The 25,460-nt window shown below is 29.2% G+C and overlaps 4 protein-coding genes across 10 annotated transcripts in view; 1 reads left to right on the top strand and 3 right to left on the bottom strand.

Moving 5' to 3' along the window:
- Nucleotides 1–2,317: 2,317 nt before the first annotated feature.
- Nucleotides 2,318–10,164, bottom strand: LOC112687499 (ester hydrolase C11orf54 homolog). 2 transcript variants are annotated; one of them, XM_025560230.1, is made up of 7 exons: nucleotides 9,929–10,164; nucleotides 6,013–6,111; nucleotides 5,704–5,879; nucleotides 3,786–3,953; nucleotides 3,563–3,659; nucleotides 2,646–2,812; nucleotides 2,318–2,564 (listed from the first exon to the last, which is right to left on the bottom strand). In XM_025560230.1, exons 1-7 carry the CDS (start codon nucleotides 10,077–10,079, stop codon nucleotides 2,391–2,393), a joined length of 1,032 nt encoding a protein of 343 aa, XP_025416015.1. In that variant the 5' UTR covers nucleotides 10,080–10,164; the 3' UTR covers nucleotides 2,318–2,390. The 2 variants fall into 2 exon arrangements, with proteins under 2 accessions (XP_025416015.1, XP_025416016.1); XM_025560231.1 differs by lacking the exon at nucleotides 9,929–10,164 and adding an exon at nucleotides 7,970–8,266.
- Nucleotides 10,165–14,882: 4,718 nt separating this feature from the next.
- On the bottom strand, nucleotides 14,883–18,832 carry LOC112687513 (manganese-transporting ATPase 13A1). 2 transcript variants are annotated; one of them, XM_025560254.1, is made up of 2 exons: nucleotides 16,946–18,832; nucleotides 14,883–16,879 (listed from the first exon to the last, which is right to left on the bottom strand). In XM_025560254.1, exons 1-2 carry the CDS (start codon nucleotides 18,363–18,365, stop codon nucleotides 14,931–14,933), a joined length of 3,369 nt encoding a protein of 1,122 aa, XP_025416039.1. In that variant the 5' UTR covers nucleotides 18,366–18,832; the 3' UTR covers nucleotides 14,883–14,930. The 2 variants fall into 2 exon arrangements, with proteins under 2 accessions (XP_025416039.1, XP_025416038.1); XM_025560253.1 differs by having other exon boundaries at nucleotides 14,883–18,831.
- LOC112687515 (FGGY carbohydrate kinase domain-containing protein) overlaps nucleotides 15,112–25,460 on the bottom strand; it is a 42,412-nt gene continuing 32,063 nt past the window's right edge. For all 5 annotated transcript variants that reach the window (XM_025560259.1, XM_025560260.1, XM_025560257.1 and 2 more), the window contains exons 10-12: nucleotides 25,064–25,359; nucleotides 23,994–24,079; nucleotides 15,112–15,199 (exon numbers count right to left, since the gene is read on the bottom strand). In XM_025560259.1, coding sequence (XP_025416044.1) covers nucleotides 23,995–24,079; nucleotides 25,064–25,359 — 381 coding nt within the window. In that variant the 3' untranslated portion in view covers nucleotides 15,112–15,199; nucleotide 23,994. The remainder of the gene's footprint in view (nucleotides 15,200–23,993; nucleotides 24,080–25,063; nucleotides 25,360–25,460) is intronic.
- Nucleotides 19,275–24,014, top strand: LOC112687516 (guanylate kinase-associated protein mars). The gene is made up of 9 exons (XM_025560262.1): nucleotides 19,275–19,634; nucleotides 20,195–20,271; nucleotides 20,358–20,862; nucleotides 21,611–21,698; nucleotides 21,824–21,988; nucleotides 22,100–22,253; nucleotides 22,393–22,503; nucleotides 23,125–23,391; nucleotides 23,489–24,014. Exons 1-9 carry the CDS (start codon nucleotides 19,621–19,623, stop codon nucleotides 23,746–23,748), a joined length of 1,641 nt encoding a protein of 546 aa, XP_025416047.1. The 5' UTR covers nucleotides 19,275–19,620; the 3' UTR covers nucleotides 23,749–24,014.

The following is a 25,460-nucleotide window of genomic DNA, read 5'->3' as shown; positions in this document are numbered from 1 at the left end:
ACTATTTATTATTACAATGCAAACTCATTATTATATTTATTATTTATTTATCATTATATTATATTTAATTTATTCAAAATATTCTTGTTCGATACTCAAACTTGATCAAATCAATGATTGTCAAAATCAACACTACTGATGTACAGAGTCATATTAGAATTTATTCCAGTGATGACTCGTCAGGCTGAGCCTCACCTTACTGTTTTAAATAATAAGAAAGAATACTATATACATAGTTATTCCCTATCGCCTTAAAGAATATTATATTTAATTATAATTAAATTTAAAATAGAAAAGTTATCTGTTATATATATTATATATCCAAAGCTATTTATTAAAAATTATGACAGAAAATTTTCGAGCCTTCATGAAACTATAGAAATTAGAACTACAAATAAGATAAATCAAGATTTTAATTTTATCTTATCTTTGATGGAATGGTCGATCGAACCGAAAACCGGAGAGTGCCGAGAAGCTTAATATATTTTGTCTCTGATTTTCAGTATGATTATAAAAGTATTATAAAATATATAAATTGGAGAAAGTCAAAAATTTTATGATGAAATGAGGCAGAACCACAGATATATATATTTATATATACTGCATTAAATAATTTAAATATTTAAATGTAAAGGTATGTTTTTTGTTTTTTTAAGGAATTTTGGTATGATTCTCTCAAGTAAGATTTTATATATATTTTAAAATTTGCTTCACCTCTCATTTGATCCACGAACCACCCATGCCATACAGTGACGGAGCGAATGGGAGTAATAGGGGTAGTTACGCCTTAAATTATAATTAAGGTCCCGTGGTTCTGAAATAGTTTTTAACTGTACCTATATAATATATTTTATTAATAGAAATTATAAGACCCAACATTTATTTTGCCCAGGGCCTCGTAAACTCTAGTACTATCACTGCTGCCATAGAGTAACTTACTGTCATACTCTATGCAGCACAAGAATATTTATTGCTCACATTTGATAACATTGATAAATGAACGGTAATTTAAAATATGTCCAACAGAAGACGAACATTTTAGGTAATCGACCCCAGAATGCTAATTACGAGCGGTTCATACCAATGTTATAGCTACATTGTTATTGATTGTAAAATGTACTAATTGACTTATTTTAATTTTGTGACTTTAATACACGAAAGACCAAACTTGTTATTATTTACTAAGAAAATCAGTATCAATGTCGTTTTTGACGATAACGAAGAATAAATGTTCATTGTTTGTGATGGTGCCACTATTATGTACCAAGACTATAATTTGTCATATCAACAATTTGAATGTTCTTAAAATGCAATACACAAATTTTTATTTAAAAATAAAATATAATTTTTTTATTTATTTATTTGAAGACTATTCCAAATACTTCTAAAACGTATTTAAGCAATACTCAAATATCTTTCTATAAAAAATATTTAGGTGATATTTTAAAATATTACAGATTATTAATTAGATTAACATTACAGATATTTTCTTTAAATCAAAAAAAAAAAAAAAAAGAGTTTACTCTGAATTGTAATTAAATGATTTTTGACCAGCGTAAAACGTATTTCAGCGCTTAAATTACTGCAGATTATAGCAGCAATTCCTAAACTGTGAGACGCAAGGCAAATATTCATTCATATTTAAATTTGAAAAATGTTTTTTTATTAATTCATAATTCATAAGGGGTGGTTAATTTTTTTTTATTTTGGAGATGCGTGAACCAAAAAATTTTTACGAATCGCTGGATTGTAGAATAAATCCTAACCCCCTTCGCCTACTTCATTACCATCTATGAATTCAAACTATACTAGCGCTCCATAACTGTTGCGTTCAATAGGTAAGGTTAGCCGAATATTAACATCGCATGGGTTATCCGTTTATTCTATAATTAATGCTGCAGGTGTATCACGTCGTATCAAAGATAAAAATGTCCAAAGTTTTTTTAAAATTCCAATAAAATATTATCATTTATGAATTTAAAAAAATAGTGAGAATTATGTTAAACTAATACAAGAGCTATATAAATGTAGTTTTTGTACACAATTTAACATATTTTATATTTTACAGCTTATTTGCATAAATAACTTTTTTAATCTGTAAACAATTATATAGGGTCGATGGTAATTAATAATATAGATTATATTAATCTTGATGAATCAAAATAAAAATAAACTCTCGAGTAATTGCACATCTTTTAGACAATAAATGGAAAATAAAACGATTGTATAATAATGATTTATTTACTTATTAAATATAAATAGATGTATTGATAAATCAAAACGTGTGTAGAATATGACAATGATAAAATATCAATAATTCATAATTAAAATCAAATATATTGAGCTATATTTTAAAAAAAATATAATTTATTCACGTACTAAATTAGTCGTTAATCTTTACCAAACGAAAGACTTTTTTTAGGTTGATCAATTCTGATCAAGTTTTTGGCCACATTTAAATAAGCAGTATACTTTATAGTGATCGGCTCTGTGTCGTAATGATAATGACCGCCGAAACCGTGATCACTGAACAAATGAAAATGCTGGGGCCTCAAATCCAATCCCTGTAAAACATAGAATACATTATATGATCTTAAACAAATTCTTGGTGGTGCTATACATATAATTCAAAAATAATTAATTACCGGGTCATTGGAAACGAGATAGCCGAGCCCTACTAACGGTGTGGAAACTTCAAAGAAATTAAGCCAGTTGTTTAATTCTGTTTCTGTATTTAGGGGGGTTTTCGAAAATTCCGGCATCACGTGGACTTTAACTTTACCATTTTCAATTAGAATCGCTCCTCCTAAAGCTGAAATATATTAATACAACATTTATATTCATTTTTTATATATTACATATTTTAATTTAATTAAAACGATATTCCACAGATAGTGAGAGTAATATCAGATCCATAACTAGGGTAGGGGGAGAACAGATCCATATTGTCTTAATCTAGGAAAATGTAGGGGCCCCCTTAAAGTCCAGACTAATGGGAGTACTTGGAGCTACTTATTAGAGATGATATATATTAATTTATTATTTCTACACTATTTTTCTTTATGAAATATTAAATTTAATTAAATGTAATTAACTTAAATTTATATTAAGCCCTATTATACAAACAACATTTTCAGTAATTCTAATCTCTAAATAGCCATAACTGTAATTTATTATGATTATTGCTGAGATGTGAAGAATGACATAATTTTATCTAAATTTATGTAGAAATTCGTTATCACAAGTATCGACACGACAACATCCTAGTTCTTATTTTCTATGGCTGTTTATAAATTATCTAAGAATAAATTAAGTTTTAATTAAATGTGGTAACTGGCAATGCATAGTCAAGAAATTATTAAAAATGTAATTCATTGTATTGATGCATTTAAATGACCTTGATTAGTTGAGGTTTGGAAAACTATATTTACCAACATATTGCAAACTTAGTGAGTATTTTTTATCATAATCGTATATTATTGTGATGATTTTGGGGCCCCCGAATTAATTTTCTTTAGGCCCTAAAAATCCTCAGGACGGCTCTGAGTATTATTAGACTCACCGACCGTTTCTTCGCCGTAATAGTTTGCCAACGCTTCTCTTATAGACGATACGAAATCTAATGGACCTTTTCGTGTTTCGCAAACTATTTTCAAAACCTGAAAGGATGTTAAATCATGATTTAATACCATCATTCACTCATACATTGATACACTGCGATAAATATCAATATAATGAATGGGTCACGTAAAATGTATTATAGGTCGAACTACCTAAATTATTACCTCTCCGCTGAAACCATTGCTAGTGTAAAAATTTGCCAGTAACGCAAATCTGGTCTCGTTTTGAGGTAAATTTCCGTGTAAGATACCTTTGGTCTCAGGATTGATTTTGTAAAAATGAGAACGATTAATAGTGTGATTATTGCCGGAAAATTTGACGTTTCCAATAAACTAAAAAACAAAAAATGGATAAAAATATACACGTAGAGAGATATGGATTAATATTTATAACATACTGGTTGATACTGATGTCATGATGTATAATATTAACGATCACATAATATATGATATATTCCACATAATTGATGGCTTCTCTATTATTTAGAGTATACTATACTTTATTTTTTATTATATTAAAATTAATTAATAGGTGTAATAAGTTTATGAATTGTTTTTAACGATTTATTAAATTTGAACTCTAGAACGTTTCTACATTCGAGTGCTAATTTGAACTCCAGTACTATCGAATCGGGTCACACAAATAGTTAGTAAGTTTAGTAAGTTTCGTTTCTAAGTATTTTTAGGTTGCATATTATGAATTAATAACAATACCGATTTGATGGATAATTTATACATTTAAGGGAATGGATATCTTTAAGTAATTTCTAACCTCAGGGTTGGACTAGCTTTATAGCTCGGCCCGGGCAAAATAATTTCGAACGGCCTCAATGGAACTTTATAAGTAGGTAGGTACCTGATCAAATTATTGTTTAGCTGAAAATGTATCTTAGTAACTCAAAAAACAATATTCACACAAGTACATTTGAATATTTTCAGATTTAATGTTATACCTTAAATAAATCTAGTTTACGCATAATGTATTTTATCTATAATATTGATATAATGACCTACCTATTAAGATAAATTTTACACCATAAAAAATGATTTGATTTAAATATGTTCATACATTTAATTTTAATTGAGTTAGAACAGTGGGGTCGGCAACTAATGTCTCTTTTATACGGCCCACAGTAAATTTCAAAACTAGCAAATGTCATTGAATATCATATACATTTTTTATATTGTCTGGCCCTAGAACCATTTTTAATTTGTGAATGTGGCCCAAAGGTCCATTAAGATTGGAAACTAGTAACAGACTTGTCATTGACTGAATGTCAAAACTATTAAAATGTTTTTGAATAAAAGTCTAATAAATCTTATAAAAATTATTACTATCAAAAAACAATTTCGTTAACGCATATCTTGCTTGACAATGTCTACCCATACCATGGTCTTAGAAAATTAATCTTCTAAGACCATAACCCATATCAACATTTTATTTTAATAATTGTTTGAACAAACGCGAACGGTACTTCGTATGATTAACATATTGTAAACATCTTTTGTATTCAAATTTCCTACAATTTTTCTATTTATAAATATTCTGGTGATATCATTGTTATCAATTGCCCTATCGCGACATTAAAAATGTTAAATTTTCAAACTCCGAGTTACCTAATCCTGTGTCACCGCATCCATTAGTAATATCATATTACAAGACGATATTTTCATTTTATTTTACGGATAGAAGATAGACGCATTAAATTAAAAACAAAAAAATCTAATTAATTTTATTTAACCAAAATTACAGCAGCCCACCGGGGCAGGCCCCGGTGCCCCGGTGGTCTAGTCCAACCCTGTCTAACCTCTTCAAGCTACCAAATAATCCTTCTAGTGGCATTAATTTACGTTAACCTACTGGTTCAACAGTGTTAACTTATCAGTTTGATCAACATTCATTTTTACGTTTAAAGCATAAAGGGAAAATTTCAATTTTGTATTAGTATAGCAACAGTATAAAAGCATGGACGTATATAATTTTTGATTATTATTTTTTCGTATTGCTAAGAAATGAACCATATTGCAACGTTTGCAGGGATTTTTTTTATAACAAGAAACATATTAATTATTATATAATTACTTCGCTATTGACTCCAACGTATGGCCACGGGCCTGCTCCTGCTCCGACAATGCTTAAAGGATCAGATCCAATAACCTTTTTAAAGTCCTTGATGTCATATAGCTTGTCCAAATTCACCGATGGCAGCAGATATGATGGACTGCCGACATCGATTACTGTCTCATTGCCACTCAGTCCTATAAACCCAACCACGGTACAGTTATTTTGTAATATGTAAGTCAATGTTATCAATAAAATACTGGTCTGCAATACTGTAACATGTAGTAATAATACGAGTAATTACGATTGTATGTTCACAATTTTAGATACCTTCGGTAGCCAAGTAGAACGGCGGTTGTGTTAAATCTGGACAAGGCACCACTTCAACAGATACTGACTCGAAATTTTTTTTTAGACCAGGTAAAACGGCTGAAACCATTTAAAGTATAAGTGTTATTAAAACATATTTTGGTCGACTATTTTAACATTTAACATTTAAGCAATAATCACACTAATATAATTATACGAAAATATGAAACTACATGCCTATAGTATAGCTAATAGGCATTGCATATTTATAAATAATCCGTATCTCGTATAAAAAAAAAAAGTACTGTTTAATTACTTTATTTAAAGTTTCAGTAAAGTATAAATAGTTATATCATACAACATTATTTTTCTTCTCTTATTCCGACTTGTATGCACACAATTTCAAAATAGAAGTGTTCAAAGGCGAGTTTACAAAATAGGTTGACTGGGATTGGACCTGCCCAATTTTTATATAACTGGTTAGATTTTTTTTATTAAGTTATTTTATCAAACTGCATCAGATGTATATCATTGGTTATGTGTTTATATAGACGCGTACACAAAAGAAAAATTGGGAGGTTGTACATTTTCATACTTATATAATCTATAAACCACTTTTACTCTATAAAAACATATTTAATAATTATCTAAATTTCGGGGGAAGAGGGTTTGAACCGCTAAGACTCTCCCTTGTGTACGTGGCTGCAGGTACGGCGTGAGGGGGTGAGCATTAGGGGCAGTTGCCCAGGGCCCCGCGGTTCTGATTTAACTGAACTTAAAATATTTTATTAATATAAATTATAAGACCCAACATTTATTTTACCCTGCGCCTCACAAACTCTAGCACCGACACTGCGTGGTTGTGTGTATATCATGAAAATATATTAGAAGTTTTGTAGATAAAATAAAAGGTGAAACGCATGGGACTTTTTGAGGAATCCGTTGGGGTATAACAAAACAATATTATATTAAATTTAATATGTCATGAATGGACCAACGACGGCCCGTATGGCACGCCGCACGGTATGAAAACGGGATACCTAGAAAGTTTATCTTATCGCATTTTTTAAATTTTTAAAAAAAATAAAAAAATAATTTAATTTTTAAATTTAGTTATTACCCGATATGGCGTGCAGCTGTCATCGAGTCTGATTAATTACATATTATCGTATTTAATTACGGCCTATAGGTCTACAGGTGTCTATGGTTATTGGTAAAATAAGTTTTGCTAAGGGCCTCGCAAAAGGTAGCGCCGGCTCTGATTGTATATAATACAAATCAACCCTTAACAAGAGGAGAAAGGGGGTTTTTACTTCAAGGATCTCTTCGCAAAATTGCCATTGCATGTTGTTACAGGTAAAGTTTACTTTGTGTAGCTAAAAAGACACATTTGTCGAGACGAAGGCAACGAACATGCGTTATCTATGGACATAGAGTGATATGGAGTGTCGCGGGATTTTTTGAATGAACTATAACGTTACGTATGTCTTCGTGTTACACAGGGTGGGACACCAAAACCTGTTGTTTCAGTTTTTCCAAATTTTACACAGTAGCCAATATTCTGTGTTATAATATTCATGCACCATAGTCGATTTCCGCTTTTCGTATAGTTCACGGACGTGCAAACATTAAACGAGCTATTTATTACATATTATATTTATACTTTACTAGTGTCAAACGCAATTAATTCACGGTGAGTAAAATAATTACACGCGCACCGTACACTGTAACGCATTCGATCGCAATGCTGTCGTAACGGTACGGGTACTCGCACGCCGGCAGTCAGTACTCTTGTTGTTATCACTAAGTAAAATGTTCACTTATGTTAGTACGGTCATGCGCAACTGTTACGCATTATTTATATATACATATTTATAATATCGTACGGTCGGCGTAACACAGCGGTCGTTCGGATGCGCTGAGAATCACGTAGTATTCGTGCGGTGAACAAAAATTACGTACATTAACACACACGTACCTTGTACGATTCGGGCCAAAGGCGGTTCGGTAAGTTTCAGGCGCACGGCGGGTAGTTCGTTCATGTGCAGCGTAGAGGGCAAATACGCGGCCATGTTACGTACGAACGGTTTATTTTATTCGGACGGTGGTGCGAAGAAAACGGTATTGCACTCAGAAACCGTTAACAGACCGCTTTGAGCTACGTCTCCGCCGGTAGTGCGGGGACAAGTAATAATATCTTATCGTGACGCCATAGATAAGTACGTTTGTTGGGTGAGACGCGTCGATCGCCTGGAGCCGCCGTAACGACCACTGTTACGAACGGCGAGGCGGTCCCCTCTCCGGTTTTGTCGATCGCACGTTTCAAAGTCCCCACCGCGACCACGTGTTAGATTACGTATTTACATACGTGTAATTATTTACATATCACGCACGTCATGTCGATAATACCACAGAATAATAATTAACTATTAATAATATTATGTTAAATACCGATTCGACCGACAGTATCGTGCAAACCTGTGGTGCACGCCACTATTCGACGAGATGGATTCGCGAGATCAAATAATATCATTAATGTGATTACCGATATCCTGACGTGAGAACAATGATCTCTTGTATCACGTTGTATCCGAGAAATAACCACTTATCTCTTCATCACTTCGAAGAGATCTACAAAATTAACTGGGGCGGCTTGTATTAAACATACGTAAAAACATGATTACAATGCTGCAACCAAGATTTTCGAATCGGTATCCGTATAAAATTGCCATCCGCGCGTTGACCTTGATTTCGTTCATTGAATTTTTTAAGTTTAAATTAAAATTCCTACATCAGTTTAAAAAACATAGATATTGAGTGTATCTACTTCGGGAAATATGAGACTTGGGGTGTTATTAATAGCCCAGATCAAATCAAGTAAAATCGCTAAAAACTAATGTCGGCTAGACCATTGCTTCTTTCCTTGGTAAATGCTTTAAATCTCATATTTTATTATTTATTTTTTAGAATATTTACGTTTGTGACTCAATTCTAAAACTAAATTCAAGTAAAATGAAATCGCTGAAATCATAAACGTCTAATCATTTTTTGAAATACAGACTGCAGCTTTCAATAGAAGAAGGAAAAGTTGCGATATTATAACTTATAGACGACAAATACGTTGATCAAATTATCTTGTTAGCTTATACGAATAACCGAATAGGTAACTAATAATCTTATATTTACAGCGGATGGGGTTTTGATATATGGATTCAGTCTCCTCGACGAAATGGAAATAAAAATCTACGTTTTATCAAATTTATGTATTATATAACCCCTAGAACAAAATTTTAAATAAGTGGATACACCACTATTTGTAGGTATTAGCATTGATTATAAAATAAATTTATTTATTCTATGATCAATAGTATTAGTAAATATCAGGGTTCGGGTCTTATAGCATTTGCATACTTTTGTTATTTATTGTAAAACATAGCAATGTACGAAATAAATTCATTTTTCGATGCCATAATACCAAATATAAAATTTCAACATGCAAATTTTTGCATATTCGTAGATTTTCCAAGAAAATGATTTATTGTACCTTTTTTGTGGTCCATATGAGCCCTATATGTACTTGTAAAACCAAAATTATGAAACCAAAATATTGCCGATAAACATAATTCGGATTGTAATTTAATAATTTTGAATAAAATTAAAAAACTGGGAAGGTACCTATTTCAATAAATTGAATAGTTTTTAAACAAGTCTATAATTATTATTTTTTTTATTGTATTGTAGATAATATTAATTAATAATTATTAATAATAAATATTTGAAATGCATATTTTTAGTGCATATCTTAACGCTTATTATTGTGTTATTAAGTTCTGTAAGTTCTGAACCATGGTAATTATATAAATATTGATTATTATATGTTGTACAATTCAAGTATATTTTTTTTATACAATTCTTATATAGAAAATAAGAAAATTACCTTCTACGATTTTGCTCAATGGTGGTTCACTTAGTCTGATACGTACAATGGACAATTTATTTATCATCAGTGAACTGGGCGAACATACAACCGATTCATAAGAATTTATTTTTATAAATAAAGCTATGAGTAAGTAAACGTGTTTAGCCATTGAATCTGCAAACTAATTTATTTGAGAACAATACTAAATCAGAAAAATTGTACACTAGAAAGCCTTTATAATGAATACTGATTTGTATAATTACCGAACTGGACTGTGTACCTACTCCAGTGCTTGCAACTGAGAAACCAAGGCTCTCTAGAGGGCCACTTGTATGTTACGGGAGAAAAATATTTTTGTACAATAATTTAATATTAGAATATAGTCAAGAAAAAATTCCCTGTTGTTTTAACAATTTAGATTAAAAAATTGTCTACTTTTTAGACATTACGGTTTTATTACCTTAGGGAGTCATAACAATTTTACATTAAATTGAGGAGGACAAATTATAAAAAGTTTGAGAAGCACTGTATCTACTTTATTGGAATATTTCCCCCCGAAAACATTTTTTTAGATTTACTGCTCATGCTGCTATGGTTATATGAATATTGATATAATACACACACACATATATATATATATATATATGTGTGTGTATGGTCCATGCAGGTTTTCGGTTAACGGGTGAAACCGGATTTTATTTTTTCTCATTCTTAAGTATATCATAATGTTTTTTGGCAAGAATGGTTTCAAGGAGTTAACCAAATTAATTAAATTAATTTTATTATATAACTATTAGGTACATAATTTTTCATTATAATTTTCTAGTCATAAACTCTTATATGATGGTAATATTACAATACTATTTATTATATGATTACATAGTTATTAATTTTTAACTTAGTTTTTAAATCTGTAGTTAGATATAACTCTATAAAAAAAAGTCTAATTTAAAGAATATTAAGTAGTAATTGTGTTAGTAAATACAATACCACTAGAAAGTTTTATTTTTGCAAATAAATCAATTCATATTGATTTATAGTTGACATTATGATAAACCAAACTTTATTGCTTGGGCTAGAAGGTTGCCTAAAATTATACTTCATATAATTATTGAAAAATACCAAAAACAACTAGTTATCTATATGTGGTTTGCACTTATTAATAATAATAAGGTAGGTACATTATAAAATATATTGATCCTAAGAAAATTTAAGTTAAAGCAAAAAATATATATTTATACCACGGTGAATGGGTTACTTCGTTACCAAATAAATCATAGGTACTTACTATGTTGTATTTTGTTATTACGATTACGAGGAGTTTTACTTCTATGAATTAATCAATTTAATTAATACCTAATTAATTATGTTATAATCAATGGTTTAACAACGATAGTTTAGAATTATATTAAGAATATCCATTTTTATTACCTAGAAAAGGTGTCGTAAGTAAAATACTCAAGTAATAAACCAATTAACTGTTATACGATATATTAATATATTAAGATTAGATTTTATGATCCTTAGATCTTTTACCTGCTTTGGAAAGCAAATACTAGCAACTGTTTCTATGTTTTCCAGTGATTTATTAGGACTGTTGGTAGTTTCTAAAAAATGTTACTCATAATTAGTTTGATTGACTATTTGAATTTATTATAAAAGGGTCCTAAAAATAAGGAGGTAGGAAATTGAGAACCCAGAAACTATATTTTTTGAGATATTTTAAAAATTAGCAAACTTTTTACTTGTTTTAAAGGAACTAGGTAAAAGAGAAAAGTGTTAAAAATAGATTACTACCAGCAAAATAAATATTTGTATACATCAAAATAAAAAAAAATGTTACTTGTGAGTAATGATGCCAAAATAGTCTTATTGATAGCATTTTTATTGTTTTTGGGTCCAGTGTAGTTAAATGTTTTTTTTTTTTTTTTTTTTTTTTAATTTGCTATTGTCGGGATCATTACAGCAATACAATTAAGTGGTAATACATGATGATTTATAAAACATACGTTTATATAAATCAAATTAAGACGCCAATGGATATTATAAAATCAATGATGAAGTTGATGATATGGGTAGAGCGAGAGTTAAGGATAAGATTTGAATCGGGAGTGAGATAACCTAGAGTGGATAGGAATGAAAAAAGGAGATGTCTACTAGGAGAAAAAGAGGGGTAATGGAAAATAATATGGTTGAAGTCGCAGACTGTTTCTACGTGGTGTAGGGTGCATAAAGGAGATGAGTTAAGAGAGAGAGTATAAAGGAATGATGAGCTAGACTGTAGGTAATTCGAAGGCGGGTGAATGAGACGATCGGGTGTCTAGAGATCTTTAAATCTTTAAACCAAGGAGATTTTGAGACCATGGGAATAATATGCCTGTGTTATGCGGCATAATTAGGAGGTAAAGAGAACCATTTAGATCTTGCCAAGCATTTCGCAGGAGTTTGCGATGAAAAGGGAGAAGGTTGGAGGCAGGTATTTTACAGGTAGACAAATTTTTGTTGAATTTAATGAGAACGTTAGATTATCTGCTTGTTTATTATCCGCGATACCCACATGACTGTGGATCCAGAAAAAATTTACTGATTTATTCTCCAGGCTGAGATGGTAAGCTAAGGACTTGATGATAAGGATAAGAGGGGATAGAAATTAATTAAACAAATCTGAGGAAATAGCAGGTAAACATGATTGTGAATCGAAATTGATAAGAAAGTTGTTAAAGTTAAGACAAAAAATAAATTGTAGGGCGTTAATTATGGCGTAACATTCAATAGTAAAAGACGAAGCAAAAGCGTTAAGTTTATTAGAAAAAAAAAACATTGAGCGTAGAGATAAAAAAGGAAAAACCAGCAGTTATTGGACATAGAGCCATCAGTAAAAACCAGTGGAGAGCTAGGAAAATTAGCAAGGATAAAATCATTAAATAAAGATTCGACTAGGGTATGAGGAAGACGCGGTAATTCTACAGGAGAATAACCAAGGAAATTAGGAGTGACATTGTGTTCCGGTGCAAATAAAAGAGCGGCGTAAGGGGTGTCATACAGTTGTAGTCGAAGATCCGAACAGTAGATGATAGGAGAAAATGAAGCGAACGAATAAGCTATGGAAGCAAGGATGGGAAGTGTTTTGGAAACATAGGATCAAACAGTTTTGATGGAAGCAAACATTTGAAATATATAGTGATTAGGTGAAGATAGACATTTAAGTAAAAATTTATTGGCTAGGTGACGGCTTCTAAGAGTTCAATCGGAGGATAGACACATTCAACCTCTAGGCTTGCTAGAGGGGAGGCGTGTAAAGATCCAATGATGGTACGAAGACAAGATGCTAAAATTAAGCTGATTTTTTCCCGATATGTAAGAGGCAGAACCAAAAAAAAAAGAACCATAATCAGATTTTCTTTAATGACGGTATTAAAAATTTGTAAATGGCATGGGTGTGAACCCTAACTGAAGCCAGCTGTAGATCGAAGTTGAACCAACAAGAGAGCACCCTTTCAACGTACTGAAAATGTGAGATCCATCTCAATTTGGGGTCGAGCTTTAGATCTCAGTGATGGAAAAGGGTAGTAAAATAGCTTAATTTTCAAGTATCAAATGAGATTAAGCCGTGATCTGTTTACGGGTGAAAATCATAAAATAGCTCTTCTCAGGAGCTATAGTGAAGAATGAAGCAGAGAGTTTAGTGGAGAGAATATTTAAGGCATTATTTAATATATTAACAGATCTGCCAAGAAATTTATCGGAAGAAAATAAGACAATATCATTAGCATATAAAAGAGCTTTGAAGTCTAGGGAGAATAGGGACGAACATATGAGGCAAATACCTTGAGGTAACCCTCTGTACGTTAATCTTTTAGAGGTGATTCCAGAAGGGGAGGAGAAATCAAGAAAAAGCTGAGAAAACATCGAAGAAATTAAGTTACACACAGAATTGGGGATTTGAAGAGAAGCGAGGTGAGAGATCAGAGTAGGAATATGTATTTTTTTTTAATGGATTAATTAATTATGTTATTATGACATAAGTAATAAAATATACTTATTTGATTCTTGCTTTATATGACACAAAGTCTAAGAACCAAACATAACAAGGTCTATATAATTTAAATTAATATAAAATTAACACTAGTACAGTCAGTGTCAACAAAAATATATATGATAAGTATTTTAAATTCTACCTACTTAAGAGCAATTTTAAGATATCATCCAAAATAAAAAAAATTTAAAATGTAATAAATAAATGTTTTATTACTAACTAAATAGTTAATAATCATGATACATTAATTATATAATGGGGCTTTCATTATGAGTGTTGTCATTTCTTCTTTGATCTGGCTCTGTAGGTTTTTAGTGTAATAAGCAAAACATAAATATCAATTGTTAATAAATTATAATGATAATTATCATAACTAATCCTTAAGTTTATTAAAAAAAATAACATTGTCAAACAAAGTCATTAATTTATACTTCTATAATAAAATCAATTATACATGTATTGTATTTATAATCAAGTAATATAGGTACTTTAAATAAACATCATAGAATAACACAATATTATATTGGAACACAAATAAAATTAATGTCCTAATACTATTATAGTATATTTTCAAGAAAGATACATTTTCTATTTTTTATTTTATTTTTATAATTCATTGCAACATAGATAAATAAGATATAATAAATATGGTAGTCATAAATGTATATTTTTTAATACAATTAATTTTATATTTATTGTACTTAAAATAAAGTAATATACTTTAAATGAACATAATATCATAAAATTACTTAATTTTATAATGTAACACAAACAGAATAAATTTCCAAATACTTATAAAATATTTTTTTATATTCAATAAAAATTTAAGTTTTTTTTTTTTTTAATAGTAATATTTTAAAAATAAGCTGACATACATACTTTAAATAATAAAAAAAAAACAGACAAATTATATAACCCCATTTTAAAATTTAAAATTATTATTTATGAGTAGATTAATTATTTAATATTTAATAGAATACAACTTTACACAGGTATTTTTTTAAATTTTCCTTCCCCAAAAAGCCATAAACAACTTCGGTCCATTACATATGAACCAAAACCATCTAATACAAGCACAGCAACCAAAATAACGCGAAATTCATCAGTAAATTGTACTATTTCAAAATGCTCATTGAGTTCTTCTACTGTACCCATACTTAAACAAAATATGACCATAATTGTTCCAAATGTACTGTACAGTAGTGGCTTATTTTCTACTAAATTTTCCATGAATGGTCTTCCTCGATAATTTACTGAAAAAGTACAAATTTGCAGTGTCATAGAAATGATAAAGACTGCACTGTTAACAACATTTGGTTTAAATTCTTCATCTGAATCTGTAGAATTTATATTAGTGACATTTACATTAGACAAACTATTATCTGAAGATATAGTATTTATAATATCGTCTTCAATATAATCACCAGCTTTTTGGACTAAGTATACTAAACTGCAAAAATGAATAATAAATTGTAATAATACAGTTGAAATTGTGTATATATTGAATATGTTTGGCAGTGGTCTTTGTTTGGATAAAACCTTTAAAGGTTTTGATCTTGAAATAAATAAAAATGAAGCAGCTAATAATAACCCTTGTAATGTAGCTTGAGAATCGCTAAATTTTATACCTTTGACATAAAGTACAGACTGACTATAAGCAGCAATAAGAGCATTCAGTGCTAATATTTTGAACATCTGAAGAGTAGTAACTAGTGTACAACGACCTTGTTTAATTACATGACATACACATGTCACAGAGGAATATCTACTTGTAAAAGGAGCAGCAATACTAGCATCTCCTGATTTTACCACAGTTAGAGACTCTTCATCTATTTCTTTCATTAATCTTTTCATTTGATTACTAACATTTTCACCAGGTTTTTTTGATTTATTAGCAAACATATCTTTTTTAACTCTTGATTTTTCTTTACCTCTCGCAAGTATAGCAATACCAACATGTGCATGTTTTAGAGCACCAACATCATTAGTACCATCTCCACACATTAAAGTAGAATATCCCAATTCTTTCAACATAACCACAATAAATTCTTTTTCTTTAGGAGCAACTCTTGCAAACACACAGACATGTGGTATAATTTTTTTCAGGATATTTATATGATTTTGATTAAGATAAGCTAATCCCTCTCCTGTTAAACATAAATCATATGATTCAACTAATTCTGTAATATTTCCATGCAAAGGAACTTGAATTTTGTAGCTATCACTTATCCAATACCATATACTATCAATTTCTGATAGTGTCAAAATTATGTGACTTGAAGATCTTGTGAAATTTAACTCATTAGCTACATAACATGCAGTTAATGCATTATCTCCAGTTATCATGGTAACCAAATGAGATGAAGCTATCAATTCCTTAATAACAGCTTCTGAATCTTGTTTCAATGGACATGAAACTACTACAAACCCTGCAAAATGTAAATCACATTCCAATTCTTCTCTTTTTAAGTTTTTCAAATTATTTGTATCAATGATTGTCATTTCTTTTCTAGCAAGTGCTAAAACTCTAGCTCCTCGACCAGCCAATTCCAAATAAGTACTATCATAATTTTCAGGGATAGTTTGTAACATTGATTTGATTACTTCAGGAGCACCTTTGACACTTGCTATATGTATAATTTTATTTGTTATCTTTGGACACTTGTAGGCAGCTAAAACTGACATTCTTTTTAAAGATGAAGAAAAATAAAATCTATTCAATATTTTCAGAGGAGGTATCTTTGATTTTTTTGGAGCAATAAAGTCATTTTTTGACAAAACCCAATTTATTGCATTCAGAGAGGCTTTTTCAATAGGATCACCGACCACTGTGTCTTCTAGCTGAACTAATGAATGACAAGATGCTAGAACTTGAATAGTATTTTCAGGTGCTTCGTTCATAGGCATCATATCTTTTTTAATACCAGCAATACCTTCAACAATTAAAGCGTCTTTTGTTAAAGTACCAGTTTTGTCAAAACAACATATTTCTACTTTACCAGCAAATGGAATTCTAAATGGTTCAGTACAATATATTCCAAGTTTGGATAGTGATAAAATTGATGAATTAACAGCTAAAGACAACTCAACTGGCAATTCTGGAGGTATAACAGAAGTAAGTATAAGTGTACATTCAAGGAATAATTTATAACGGCTTCGATTTGGATCTTCAGTTCCTTTAATCCATAAATAGGAAGCTGCAGCAACAGCAAAAATTAACAAAAATAAAATAAATGCTAATGTTTCCATATTATTTGCAGTTACATGTTTGACACCAAACAATATTGTTTGCAATAGATTACCTTGTGATGTATTAAAACCAGTTCGTAACACATAAGCAATACATCCATTATCAGGAGAGGCACGTACATTAGACGTAACTTTTACAGGAGAAGTATGTTGTACTACTTTAGTGCCACTAAATAAGATGTGCAATTTTTTATCAGTTTCAAAATCTAAATTTCTCTGAAGATCAGTAATATTTTCAATAGGTTCTTTCATTTGTGGAATGGATTCGCCAGTCAATAAACTTTCATCAACAATACAAGAACCTCTTAATAATAATAAATCACAGGGAACATTTTGGTCATTATTAGCTCGAGTAATAGAAACTATATCACCAGGAGTAAGTTCATCACTTAATATAGGATGCCATTTTTTATTACGGTAGACAAATAAATTAATGGGTTGATTGCCCATATTGCGGATTTCTTCCATATTGCGTAATTGTTGTTTCACTAAAGTACATTCAAATAATATTAACATAGCTAAAGTGAACAAAGAATAGTACCAATATTTATCAAAGCACCACAGCGCAATACAAAATACTTGGAATACAAAGAATGGAGCTGTTGCCCTTTCAATAAATAAATCATTAAACTTTGGTAATTGTATATTCAGTTGATTTCGACCATATAGTTGTACTGCTCTTGCTAATTGATCATCACTATTAAAGCCTTTACAATTTACATAATGTTCAACTGAACAAGATATTGGAAAATCTAAAGAATGAAAACATTTCTTATTATCATTCCATATGTACTTGATTTCTTGGTATCTAAACCATATTATGGTCTGCAGATCTTGGTCTTTGAATGAGTTCAATAATACTAATTCTGTAAATCCATTATTTGGTGTTGGGATTACTTTAACCAAGACAGCTGACTGTGCAGAAAATACTTGTCGGCATGATAACAAGCATCTAAATGAAACGGACCAGTAACAACAGAGAGAACACAGGGCTTGAGCGATAGCAATGGCTAATATACCAGGGAAATAAAAGTCGACTAGATCAGCGGTGTAGAAACAAAAGTATGACCATGACAAATAAAGGATGACAAATGGAAAAATAGCACCATGAAACGCAATGCGTCTTGGCACATACAAATACACTGAATCGATCAGGTTGTCTAAGGCCATGGTGATGAATCGAGTTACAGTGAGTGATGCACTATATTTTATGTAATAAAGTGGACTAGCAAGTGAAAATAAATACGACACACGTAGAAGACAGTACTTCAACGTGCAGGTCCATCATCATACGACACGAACTAGCTGAGATAAAGTCTGTGATGATCTTACATGTCAGAAAAACCTTATATGCTGTACGTTACCAATGATAACGAATGAGTAGGTTAGTGGGTTGGACGACGATCTCTGGAAACACTTCACAACGAAAGCGATAGCGGCGACTGTTGCGTTGCAAAGACTATTAAAATAACGGCGACGACGACGGATGGCAGTACTCCATAATGTTCGATCAAAAGTACAGAATTAAACTCGACTGACTAGACACAATTGGAGATGAACGAATCTCGACGGAATTCATCCAATTGCAAACATTTGAAAAAAACAAATATAAATAAAATTGTAGCCGTATTATCATCTTTATCGCGATCGACACGCACTCACGCCGATAAACGATAACACGAAAGGCGATCGCGGTTATTATCACGGCCGCCCAGGACAACGACGACAGTGCAGCTTCATACGGGAACCAAAACCTATTGCAGACGCCGGGAATCGTTTCGAGTTTATCGATCGTCAAGTGATTAATTCATTCGTTTCTCGTCATTTAAACAATTGGTATTGGCGAATAAAGATTTTGCCGTTACGTTAAGATTTCGATCGATCGCTTAAGATCGTTGAACAATTTACGGCTCTGTTTTATCATACGGTTCACATACATTTTTTGCAACCCTCGTTCTGGACACACTGCCATCCGCCACGACGATTGGTCAGAAATTAATTTGGACTCGTGCTTGTGTTTTTGTAACGGCTAAACAAATTGTTTTGATCCTGTAATCCTCCCTTCCAAGTTCTTATTCACATACATCCACCATTCATCATTCGCGGTGCGGCACTGTTTCTTGATTTGAAAATATTGAATAACGGTCTTCCCTTTTTTGTATGTCTTATTCACGAATATTGAAGTTTACTTAATACCTATTACCTTTTATTTGTATATTGTTTTTTTTCTGTTACTGTTTGGATTAATTATTTATTTTCGTATCCTCCCGAATACCGTATTGTAATCGAAGCTCATCTCTAAGTACTACGGACACGATTCCTAATAATTCGACGTGACGGTGTATGTTTTTTTATTTTATTTAGTTTACAAATCGTTTTTACATTCATCACTTAATCACTTACACACAATTACCCAACACTTGTCATGGCTACGAAAAAGTAAGTTGTTATTTTATTACTTTTGTGTGAAAGAAATATATTTTTATTTTGATTATTAGTTGCTGTTAAGATCCTAAATACATTAACACTATATTTTCGTTGTACTCTTTGTTCATTGAGTATTCATGATTTGATATCAAATAACTTTTTACTTTTTACCCAATTTTTTACATGTTTCTGATGTGAAATATTCTACGAAAGAAAATGTCTATCTTAAATAAAAATCTAGCAATAAATGCTTCATTTTATCATGATATATTTTTTAATTTGCAATATTTATTATAATTAATGATTTAATAAAAAATATATTAAGAAACATCTTAAAAATAGGTACTAGAGAAAATTTATACCAGTTGAGCTGCTCTTGTTATTTTATTTTACTGAAAATAATTTTTGATTTTATTTGTAATTTTAATTATTTTTTTGAGCATAAAATTATCATTCTTATATTCCTAATCAACCTGCTGAGTGCTAAAATATTGAAAATGGTTATTTTTAGTGTATTGTATTCAAATGTACTTTTAAATTTACTTAATTAATTATGTTGTATGTTATTGTAGTAAATTTCGAAGACTTTCAAAAGAAAATCGAATTCCTATTGGAAAAAAGAAAGAAAATTTAGATAAAATTGGAAAAAGTAAATTATTATATTTATATGTCTTTAAAAATGAATACATATTTATTTGATATAGTTGCTTATTTAATAATTGTTATAACTTCCAGATGAAGAACTAGACTTGGTAATAAATGCAACAATTTCGAAAAAAAAAAATGTTAACACTAAAAAAAAATCTAATGAATCTAAACCTTTAAAAGTCATCAATCTCAATGTTACACCTACTGACACGTCACTAACAAAACCCAATAAGAAACCACGAGCAATACTAAGTACAATTAAAGAATTAGAAGAAAAAGCATTAAAATCGATGATTATCAATAATACTAAACCAAATACGGTTAATATTTTAATAAATGATACACCTATTAAAGATATAGAAAATTTAGAAAAGTCAACAGAAGTGATAGATAACCTACAAGAAAATATTGATATAGAAGATTTTAATAACACAATCAATGAAATGAAAGTTCAACAAACTCCAGATATTGTTTTAAGTCCTTATGTTTGTACAACACGTGGTCAGAAGTGGAAACCAAGTCCTCGTAAACCTCCAAAAATTTCTGAGCTTATTGTGAAATATGAAGAAGATAATGTTGCTGATGTTTACAAGTAACTGTCATAATTACTTAAATAATAATATATAATTATTGATTATATTAGTGTAGTTTTTACTTCTATAACAACTAGAATTTTTTCACATTCACAAATAATTTAAGTAAATTTTTACCCAATAATATTAAATTGAATAAAAGCTAAATTTCCATATATAAATACATTTATTAAAATGAAATAACATAATAATAATATAGTAATAATTTTAAATATTTAAATAAAATAAACAATAATATAAATTGATTAAACTGTTATAAAGTTTTAGTTTATTTTAGTTTTGTTTTATTCCCATTTTGTAATAGTCTAACTTTCTTTTATTTATTTTCTTATTGATAAGTTTTATAAAAAAAGAGTATTATTTTGTAAAATTTACTTTATTTATTTGATCTAATTTTTATATTTTAAAATCTTTAATAGGAGTTTCATACTATTTGTTTATAACATTAATAAATTTTGTCCAAAAATCACCTGAAATTATGTATAAATTTACTATCTTAATAAAAGTATTATGTTATTTCAATCCTGCATTGTTTAAAACAAATCTTTGAAAATATCTATAACAATAGTAATAATTGTATTTAAAGAAATAATATCAATTACTGCAAGATAAATTGACAGTAGTATATATAATTATAATTCTTAAATATATTTATAGTTTTTAATTATTATTTTATGTTAATTTTTATCGTGCATTTCTGTATTTTTATAAAAATTATTTATTAATTATATATTGAAAATGTTGCAGAAAAAAATTGGATGTCAAAACTAATGACCTACAAAATAAAGTAAAATATTGGGTTGAATTAGCCTCAGAAAATAATGATATTCCACAAGTAAGTTATAAAATATTTACTTCTACATTATTTTAGTATTCGTTACAGTTGATTTTATTATATATTTAGTTAATAATTTTAACATTAAACAATGTATATGTATGTATGTTAGTATTTTATTTTAGTCTGTTAAAGATGAAATAGATGTTGTTTGTGGACAAACAAAACTTTTAACAACTGATAAATTTATGCAAATGCGTTCATTGGTTGAAGAATTTGATAGTAATTCAGGATCAATGCCTATAACAACAAGTGATTTAGATGGTTTTTGGGATATGCTATTGTTACAAGTAAATATTTGTTATAGGTATTTAATGTGTAATACCATTGATTATAAATATTAGTATTTACATTAATGGTAGTATATATACTATAAATTAAATATTCAAAACAAAATTTAGGTTGAAAAATTAGAAGGTCAATTTAACCAACTTGCTATATTAAAAGAAAATAATTGGGTTCCACTTGAACCAATTGCTAAAAAAGTAATTAATAAAGTATCCAAAATTAATAGACGTCCAATGGTTAAATCTAAAATTGGTGATTTTCTTAAAAGTAAGTTTGAATTGAAGGTGTATAATTTTACTATATATATTCAAATTATTAAATTTGTTATATTGTATTAGCTAGTTTTGTTTTATCGTGTATTGATATCTAGTCAAATAAATATTTAATTTTAATTATTTTTTAACAGATCAAAAGTCAAATTTTAAGAACTTAACTCCTAACAATAAAAATGTTGGTAGTAAAAATGCTTTAAAACACTCAAAGTTTAATGAATTTAAATCATCTAATAACAATTGTCGTAAGTTTTTTTATATTTATAATTTTAATTTTGGTAATTTTGTCTAGTAAATATATATACTAATAATTAATTTAATTTAAATTAAATAATTTTACAACATTAATTTTTAAAAATTATTAAACTTAAAAAAGGTGGTTCATTTAGGGGCACTTTTTTCAAAAGTAAAAAAAAAAAATCCTAACCCTAACCTAACCTAACTTTTATTTTTGTTATATTATATTTTTTAAATGTTGGCCATAATTGCAATGACAAGGTCCGTTAAAAAATTCTAATTTCCAATAACATGTCCAAGCATTTATTTTGGTATTTGACCAATGACTTTTGTGATGTTATCTCCCAATTTATCTATTGTAGTAGCTTGGTCATGTAAACTTTACAGAGTCTCAAAATAATTAATTTTTTGAATTGCTCTTCATCTAAAATATAGCAGTCTTACTTATTGTCATTAAGCCAAAAATAAGCCACATTGCTAAACAACATTTTGTTTAAAAACCGTGGATAAATAGTACCTTTAAATGAATCACTTGTTACATTCATTTTCAAATGAAATTTTGTTTAATATTACCAATTTTTGAGTTGAAATTATTTCCTTTTTTTTTTTTCAACATAATTTGTATTTAGTTATTTCTAGTACACCAAGTTCTTCAAATGAAAAAACTGTTCGTTTTACTCCAGTGTTATTGAAAACTTTAGAGTTATCATTTGTTGCTCGTAGATCAGGTATGTCACCCATATGTTTAGTCGAGCCTCATGTATCTCCATTAAAACCAGCATTAAAAAATGGAACCAATAAAAAGCAAGAAAAAGGCATAAACAGTAAAAATATACATTTTGAATCTCCTAAAGTAATCTCTGATGGATTTATTACACCTGAAAACTCGAACAGTGGTAAATATTAAATAGCATAACATTAATAATTTTAAATATTGTATATGTTTAGTGTTTTGTTTGATTCTAATCTGATTATTTGATTTTTTACAAACAGAAAATCATAATCGCATACAAGATAGAGTTAATACACCTCATACTATAAAAACAACATCCAAAGGAAAAGATAATAAAATTTATGTTGAATCTAATGTCAATTCTACTAAGTCTTCAAATATTAAAAATACTAAAAATAATGTCAAAACTAATAAGATGACAACTGTAGTAGAGAAGTTGTCTGGAACTCAAGAAAGCCAACAATCAATAAGACGCTCTTCAAGACTAGCTACTAAGCCCTCCATAAATTACAAAATTTAATGTACTTATAATTACTATTATTATTATTATTTTAATTAAATTTTTTATTTATTAAGCTAACAAAATGTATAATTTAAAACAACTTTACCGGTGTGTAAAACTTTTTTATTATAATATATGACTGTATAGATATAATGGCAAAATCAGAATGATTAATTTTTGTTTGTTAAATGTTTTATTGATTTTTTTCAAACATTTTTCAAGCAAATTGTAAAAATCAACTTTTTACTAAAAATATACTTTACCTCATTGATTTTTTGACATTATGCTCTTGTACATATTCTGATGTTCTAGCATTTTTAAGTAAACCATATATTTCTTATTATGAAACCTACAATGTTTAAATACATTCAAAATTAGATATACAACTTTAGTAAGAATATTTTCATTTTTATAATTCATGTTGTGATGAATTTTCAAATACAAATCTAAGGAAAAATGCATTATGAATTAAAAATAATGAACGTTGGGTTATAGAGGTAACTTACTAAAAATAATCTACCTTCTTACATAGTTATATGTAATTAATAAGGTTCGGAAGTTATTTCATTAAAATGGATTGCATTATTGCAGTAAAAAACAATCAAAATTTGAATATTTTAGTAAAAATTTCCAAAATTGCAATACATGTTTATTTACCAAAATGGTTATTTAAAAAAAAAAAAGATTTCACTGCATGATAAATGATTTCTTTAAGTTCTCGAACTCGAAGGATATCCGATTTGATTACAAGTTGTGTAACTCGTGTATTGTCTTGTCAAATAATATTTTTAACACTTCCACCACAATCCACTAAGTTCGAATTAATCATTTACTATTATATTATTCTGACATATTAATTTATGACAACCCATTGTTATTTATTTTCTTACATTAAAAAAAAAAAAATTAATCATGTGAATAATATTTAAAAGTATCCACAATTGTATTATAAACAAGAATAATAATCAACAAAATTGTTATCAAATCGAAAAAATGCAAAAAGTTTCATTCAAAATATTTAGATTTTAGTTCGTACTTGCATGGAACGAATTTATAATATGTATGTTTAGCAATAAATCAGAATAAAAAAAAAGTTGCAAATACAACTTCCGAGGCATAGTAGTCGACCACCTTCAACCCTCAAGCGGTTTATTCTTTTGTATTAGCTACCCTCAATTAATTTCTATCTTTTTTTTTGCCTGTTTTATCATTCATTCTTTCTAAGTACTTTTCATTGCAGATGAACAACTAGAAAAGATATTGTTGTACTTGAATTTTACACTACGGCGTTCTTATTTTTTATTTAATATATTTTGTAAATATTATATTATACTTTTTCACGTCCAATGATGGTTGTATGGAATGTGCGTTACTGGCCATTGTAACAATGGCGTTCCTGAGTGAAAATGGGTAACATTCTACAGATGATGCTGCTGCTGCAAGCATGGCTGACCCAATCAAAACAGGATCATTTTCTGTGGAAGTACATACTGGTAGTCCCATGACATTAGCTTGAGACTGTAAGAACACACCATTTTGACCGAGTCCGCCACATACTAAGATATCTTGTACGCTCAATGACCGTCCGCCGTTTTTCTCCATTGATTCTATAATATGTTTAGTCCCATACTTGGCAAAGGGACAATCAACAACAAATATTTTATTTATTTGTTTGAGATTAACAAATGCACAAATGTTATAACAAAGAATTGTAGCGTTGGAGTAGTAGT

The sequence above is a fragment of the Sipha flava genome, unplaced genomic scaffold (genome assembly GCF_003268045.1).
Source record: "Sipha flava isolate LNK unplaced genomic scaffold, YSA_version1 34_pilon_pilon, whole genome shotgun sequence".
NCBI classification, from domain to species: Eukaryota; Metazoa; Arthropoda; class Insecta; order Hemiptera; family Aphididae; genus Sipha; species Sipha flava.
The sequence above is the reverse complement of the archived record's forward strand: the minus strand, read 5'-3'. Positions and strand labels throughout refer to the sequence as shown.